At 57.6% G+C, this 6,000-nt stretch overlaps 2 protein-coding genes across 3 annotated transcripts; both read left to right on the top strand.

Annotated features, from left to right (window-relative positions):
* The first annotated feature begins 1,696 nt into the window (after positions 1 to 1,696).
* SDRG_02945 lies at positions 1,697 to 3,040 on the top strand. Of its 2 annotated transcripts, XM_008608556.1 has the most exons (2): positions 1,697 to 2,262; positions 2,310 to 3,040. In XM_008608556.1, exons 1-2 carry the CDS (start codon positions 2,020 to 2,022, stop codon positions 3,024 to 3,026), a joined length of 960 nt encoding a protein of 319 aa, XP_008606778.1. In that variant the 5' UTR covers positions 1,697 to 2,019; the 3' UTR covers positions 3,027 to 3,040. The 2 variants fall into 2 exon arrangements, with proteins under 2 accessions (XP_008606778.1, XP_008606777.1); XM_008608555.1 differs by having other exon boundaries at positions 1,697 to 3,040.
* Positions 3,041 to 4,408: 1,368 nt separating this feature from the next.
* On the top strand, positions 4,409 to 5,921 carry SDRG_02944 (hypothetical protein). The gene has a single exon (XM_008608554.1). It carries the CDS (start codon positions 4,429 to 4,431, stop codon positions 5,884 to 5,886), a length of 1,458 nt encoding a protein of 485 aa, XP_008606776.1. The 5' UTR covers positions 4,409 to 4,428; the 3' UTR covers positions 5,887 to 5,921.
* The last annotated feature ends 79 nt before the right edge of the window (positions 5,922 to 6,000 follow it).

Genomic DNA, 6,000 nt, shown 5'->3' with positions numbered 1-6,000 from the left:
GTGCCACCGCACCAGCCCCACTGGCTGCAGCACTTGTAGATCGAGTTGCGGTCGCAGTCCGCGTTGCCAAATTGCTTGTCCTCGCGAAAGGTGTTGGGGCACGTGGGCGACGCCTGGAGACTTGTCGCTGCAGACAATAAGCCCATCACTGCGACAACGAAGGACGCTTGCACCATGGTACCGACTCGGAGTCCTTTTTTGAAATGATGGCCAGCTTGGTGTTGTGGGCGCCCCCTCGGTGCAACCCTTGGCGCCGAAAGATATCCGATCCCTAGGCCGTTTGACTACAAACTTTAGCATATCGGTATCTCGTCGCGGCCGTCTATATAGTGCGAAACGTCGAGTTGGCGTGGACCGTCGCAAAGCCACCAAAGGCCGTCTTGTAACCGCCAGCTGCCTCGAAAGAAGTTGCTGAGGTGCCCATGTCTTGACCAATGCAGACAGAGAATCAACGCAATTGATGCTCAAATAGCAGCGTGCGAGAACTAGACCCCGCGCAGCCCTAGGCCACTCCGACTTGCGATGGCCAAGACGAGGCCGGGTACGAAAGCACGGTCAACCAACGTTGCCAAAACACGAGGCACCGACCGATTGCTTGAGTCGACCCGGCAAGGACGCATGACGGAGCGTGTAAGGTTGTAGCTCGACGGCGCTCTCGTACAGTCTATTTGTCTTGGTCGTATTCTCCGCGCGCAGAAGCGCCACGTGATGCGTCGAAGATTTTCTTCCTTGCACGATCCCGATGTGCATTCGCAAAGCGTCCGACGACGTTTGCGTCCAGTGCAGAGAGGCGACCCTGACCCTGATGCGGAATCTGATGCTGCTCGCAAAACGAGTGGGATGGGTCGGCGACCGCGCGCGCATGAAAATTGGCGCCGACCGACCGCGCAGCTGACTGCGCTCGCATCTGCACTGTGCATCATTGCAGTCGGACGTGTAGTGTATAAACTGGGTATGGTTGACGAAATGCTCCTCGTGAGGTGATGATTCTCATTCACATGGGCGAAAGAAAGGCCGTCGCCCGTCGAGCCAGTTGTCACATTGCACTTGACCATCCGGATACGCATATTCTCCACCGTGTCGCATCGCCTGGACCTGGACAGGACGACAGGAGCTGGACAATGCGGATGCAGAGCTTCGTTCGAGTATTACGAGAGCACGGTCGCCATTCAGGCACAACAATGTGGTGTCATACGACCCTCTGACGTCGGCGTGGGCAGTCGCACCGCGATCCAAACCGCGGGTGCCAAGAAGGTCAACTTCGCTGGCCACGTGGCGAGTGGCGCCAGCGCCAACCTCTCGCAACGGCAGAGCAATCAGTAGGACGGTAGTACCCAAGGGAATTTCCCTGGTAGTACCGTAGCAGAAGATGGAAAGCACCGAAAGGCTCAGCTCAAAGACTCGGACCTAGAATACCCGACGGTACTTGGTGATGGAAACGGTCTTTGGAGGTGTGTAGTCCATGCCAGCTGCGCATGCAAACAGTAGTTGCGCACTGCGTTGCGTCCACGATCCAAGCAGCGCTCCGTGTGTAGCATCGCTAAACTGCGTGAACATGGCTGCGACGGTGGGCTTGTTTCGGGCACGAGCACACTCTTGGGAAATGGCGTATCTTTGTATCCGGATGGTGACGGGGATTGGCCGTCGCAGGATGTACAAATGGCGTTGTAATTGCTGGCTACTCGGTCACTTTTGGACCCATCATGGCAGGCGACGACACCACGTCGTCCTCGACGCTCATCGTCGTCGTGATCGTCTGCACAGTCGTGATCGTCTTGACGCTTCTCGGTCTCTTTCTCTATTGGCGTAAGAAGCACGCGCGGTCGCAAGGCCTCTTACCGCAGGTATACGAGCTCCAGCAACCATTCGACGACCATATCATCATGGGCCCACCGACGCTCTCGCCGCCCTCGAGCCGCCCGCCAATGATGTCACCGCGCAAGCCAACCACGATCAACAGCACGAACAACAGCAACAACCACAACCGTAGCAGTCAAATCAAGAGCAGCAGCCAGCAGGATGGCAGTGACCACAACAAACCCGGGTCCCAGAATTCGGCCAACAACTCGGACAAGCCGACCGTACCAAATCAAGGCCACCGAGCGTCGTCAGCCGAGCCTCCCAAGCCCAACGTCACCGACTCGGCATTCTCCGAAGTCGATGATGCGCTTGATGACTTTGATCCGAAATGGCGGCTACCAAAAGCCAGTGTCGTCATCACGGCGCGTGTCGCCAAAGGCGCGTTTGGCGAGGTCTTCCTCGGTACGTACCTCGGGGAGACGACGGTCGCGGTCAAGTCGGTCTTGAAGGAGAAGCGCAAGCTCAAGGTCATCCAAGCGTTCATCGACGAGATCAAGCTCATGGCGCGTCTCGACTCGCCGTACATTGTCCGGTTTTACGGCGCCATTTACTCGCATCCGTCACGCATTCGCTGCGTCATGGAGTACATGGACTCGGGCGACCTCAAGGACTTTCTCAAAGTGCATCCCCGGGCGCACGTCAACTGGGCGTGGAAGCTCGAGATTGCCCTTTGCATTGCCAAGGGGCTCGTATACCTCCACGAGCTGCCCGTGATCCACCGTGATCTCAAGTCGCGCAACATCCTCATGGACTCGCACATGGGCTCCAAGCTCTCGGACTTTGGCGTCTCGCGCGAAGAGACGACCGAGACCATGACCCGGGGCGTCGGCACGTACCGCTGGATGGCGCCCGAAGTGCTCAAGGACGGTCACTACAGCGTCGCGGCCGACATTTTCTCATTTGGCGTGATTTTGACCGAACTCGATACGCACCAAATCCCATATCTCGACAAGCGCGACGCCAAAGGCAAGATGCTCTCGGACGCCAACCTCATTGCACAGGTGCTCCGGGGCACGATGAAGCCGAGCTTCTCGTCCGACTGCCCGCCGTGGGTCCGCGTCCTCGCGCTCCAGTGCATGTCCAACGACCCAAGCATGCGCCCGACTGCGTCGGACCTCGCTGTCGGCCTCCAACAACGCCTCGATGTTGAAAAATCCCAAATGTAAACCTATCTAGATTCTTTTGTTTTTGTGCATTTGGTTATATTGGTGGAGTACAAACGGCATACTATAGTAGTCCGTAGCTGCTAGATCGCTCGATTCGGAGACCGCAGGATACTTGGCCATGCGGTGTGGACCGACGAGGAGTGATAGCCCATCATCGGTCGTGCGGGCTAAGCACACAGGAGAGAGGTCGTGCGACGATCGCGCTCTCAAGCCTCTCTAGTGGCTTACGCGAGAGAGGAATCGGAAAAGCTCATACGTGCTCAGGACGATGCGAGCCGACTTTTGATGCGACGTTCGAGGTGACAGAAGTATAAGGGCTGTCGATGCGTGGAACCCGGTTCTAGAAGGAGCATGATATCAGTGCATGTGGAGGAGAATGCGCTCAGTCCTGCGTTGCTGCTCTGATTTCTTATTCCAGAGAGTTCACGCCGCAGCGAGTCGCGTTCGTTCGTGTTCCCTGGTGCGGCATGAAGCCACAAAGAAGGAGGCCGCTTGCGCATTCGAATCGCGGGCGTTGGTACTTGACGTCCATTGTCTGCATGGAGCGTCAGCGGTGAGCGCCAAAGTCGCTCGAGTTATGACGGCACCGTCTGTGGCCGCCATCATCGCTCGTGCGCCGGTGGAATGACGGCATCGTTCTTTAGATCTCTAGAGATGCGATAATCCAGTCACATAACTTATTTTACAGAAGCATCCAGTGATCTATGATGGCACCATCTGCGACCGCCATCATCGGCCATGCCATGATGTGTTGCAGTGCGAGAAGGGCGTCAACCGACAGGATGACCTTCGCAACCGGTAGCGCTGCGCTTCAAGGTCGCGTATGTCATCGATTATGATGCAACTGAGTATAAGACTGTCGTGGTAGCTTCACATGCGTCCCGCTCTCGACGGACGAGGCTCGTTTTGCTGCAGATTCGAGGACACCAAGATCGCCGCCACATGTGTCGATTTGAAATCAGGAATAATCATTTTGGCTCCGATTACAAGCTCCATGACACTATTTACGTATGTTTATATAGAGTTATATCATCCCCCGGGAGCGCCCCGGCGCGAGCTCGCACACAGCCTCCCAACAAGCGAGAACAGCAACGTGCACAAAATGTATGTCTACTATAGTATGCTAGCATACTTTGCCGACAAGAAAACAGTTTGTTCCATGGCTCCAAGCGATGTCGATGCTTTCCTCACACTATTATATCCAAACAAGGCGCGTCTCCTAGTGCACAACACAAAGCCTAATTAGGCGCGCGACCCCAGCCCCTGCCACGCATCCAATGTATTTCACGCATCTGCATACAAATACTTAATTCACTTAAAATATTGCAATAAAAAGACAATATCGGCAACTTCAACGCGGTGACGATCGATCACTTTGCCTTTTGCACTCCATCCCCCAAGCATGACCCCGACGCCCGAGCTGCCGCCGATCCCGAGCGACTACGACTGGGAGCAGTTCCGCGCCAACGCACACGCGACCATCGACTTTATCGTCGACTACCAAAAGCAGCTGCACGCGCGCCAGATCCCAGTCTTGCCGTCGTGCCAGCCGGGCGACTTGCGCCGCGCGTTGGCCAAGAAGGCGCCCGAGCACCCGGTCGCGTGGTCGCAGATCATGGCCGACGTCCAGGACCAAGTCGTGCCCCGCATGACGCACTGGCAGCACCCCGATTTTTATGCGTACTTTCCGTCCATGGCTGCGCCGTCCGCGATCCTTGGCGACATGATGGCGAGCGCGATGAACCAGCCGGGCTTCAACTGGATCTGCTCGCCGGCCGCGACCGAGCTCGAGCTCCACGTCATGGACTGGCTCCGCGAAGCCTTTGAGTTGCCGGAGACCATGTCGTGGGGCAGCAGTGGCGGTGGCGTCATGCAGCCGAGCGCGACCGAGGGCATGATCGTCGCGCAGGTGAGCGCCCGCACGCGCAAGCTCGCGTCCAACCCGGACATTTCGCTCAACGCGCTCGTGAGCTACTACAGTGACCAGTCGCATTTCTGTGTCGAGAAGGCGAGCAAGGTCCTCGGCGTCACGCATTTGCGCAAGATTGCCTCTGTGTACGATGACGCGAGTGGCAACTACGCCATGGACTCGGCGCTTCTCGAGGCGACCATGGCTGACGACGTCGCGAACGGTCTTTTGCCGTTCTTTGTCTCGGCCAACTTTGGCGCCACCGGCGTCTGCGCCATCGACGATGTGCCTGCGATCGCCGCCGTCGCCGCCAAGTACGACGCGTGGCTTAACCTCGACGCGGCGTATGCAGGCGTCGTCGCGATCCTCCCCGAGATGCGCCCGCTTCTCCGCGGCCTCGACCTCGTCGACTCGGTCTTGATCAACGGCTCGAAATGGTTCAACCTCCTCTTCAACTCGAGCTTCATGTTCTTTACGCAGAAAGAGTACGTCGTCCGCGCGCTCAACGCGACCGGCTCGTACCTTGAGAACAAGCACACGGCCGACAACAAGGTGTTTGACCTCAAGGACTACCAGCTCGGCCTCGGCCGGCCGTTCCGGAGCTTGAAGGCGTACTGCACGATCAACAGCATGGGGCTCCAGGGCTTCCGTGACGTGCTCTCGCGCCACATCTCGCTCGCCAAGTACCTCGCGTCGGGCCTCTCAGACACGAACCGCATTGAGATTGTGCGCCAAGTCGACTTTGGCCTCGTCTGCTTCCGCGTCAAGAACGCGGATGATGCAGCCAACATGGCGGTCATGGAGCGCCTCAACCAGACCGAAGGCATCCACTTTGTGCACACAGTGACCGCGCACCACGGTGTCGTCCTCCGCATTGCGCTCTGCCACCCGCAGCTGACGACGGCCGACATGGACGGTCTCGTCGCCAAGATCGTGCGCTGCCTTCCGTAAAAGGTTGCGTAATCTAGATTTGTTTGCACTTGTCGCTTGCTTGCGATGTCGGTGATGGGGGTAGGGTAGGGTTGTGGCCCGTAGCTCCACGGCCTAACTAGTCCGACCACGACG

The sequence above is a fragment of the Saprolegnia diclina genome, assembly GCF_000281045.1.
Source record: "Saprolegnia diclina VS20 unplaced genomic scaffold supercont1.7, whole genome shotgun sequence".
NCBI classification, from domain to species: domain Eukaryota; phylum Oomycota; class Saprolegniomycetes; order Saprolegniales; family Saprolegniaceae; genus Saprolegnia; species Saprolegnia diclina.
Note: the sequence above shows the minus strand (reverse complement) of the source record. Positions and strands in the feature narration are given on the sequence as shown.

Bases quoted from the DNA above. Each gene is read 5' to 3' on its own strand.
- SDRG_02945 (XM_008608555.1), top strand. From the start codon at position 1,704: ATGGCAGGCGACGACACCACGTCGTCCTCGACGCTCATCGTCGTCGTG.
- SDRG_02944 (XM_008608554.1), top strand. From the start codon at position 4,429: ATGACCCCGACGCCCGAGCTGCCGCCGATCCCGAGCGACTACGACTGG.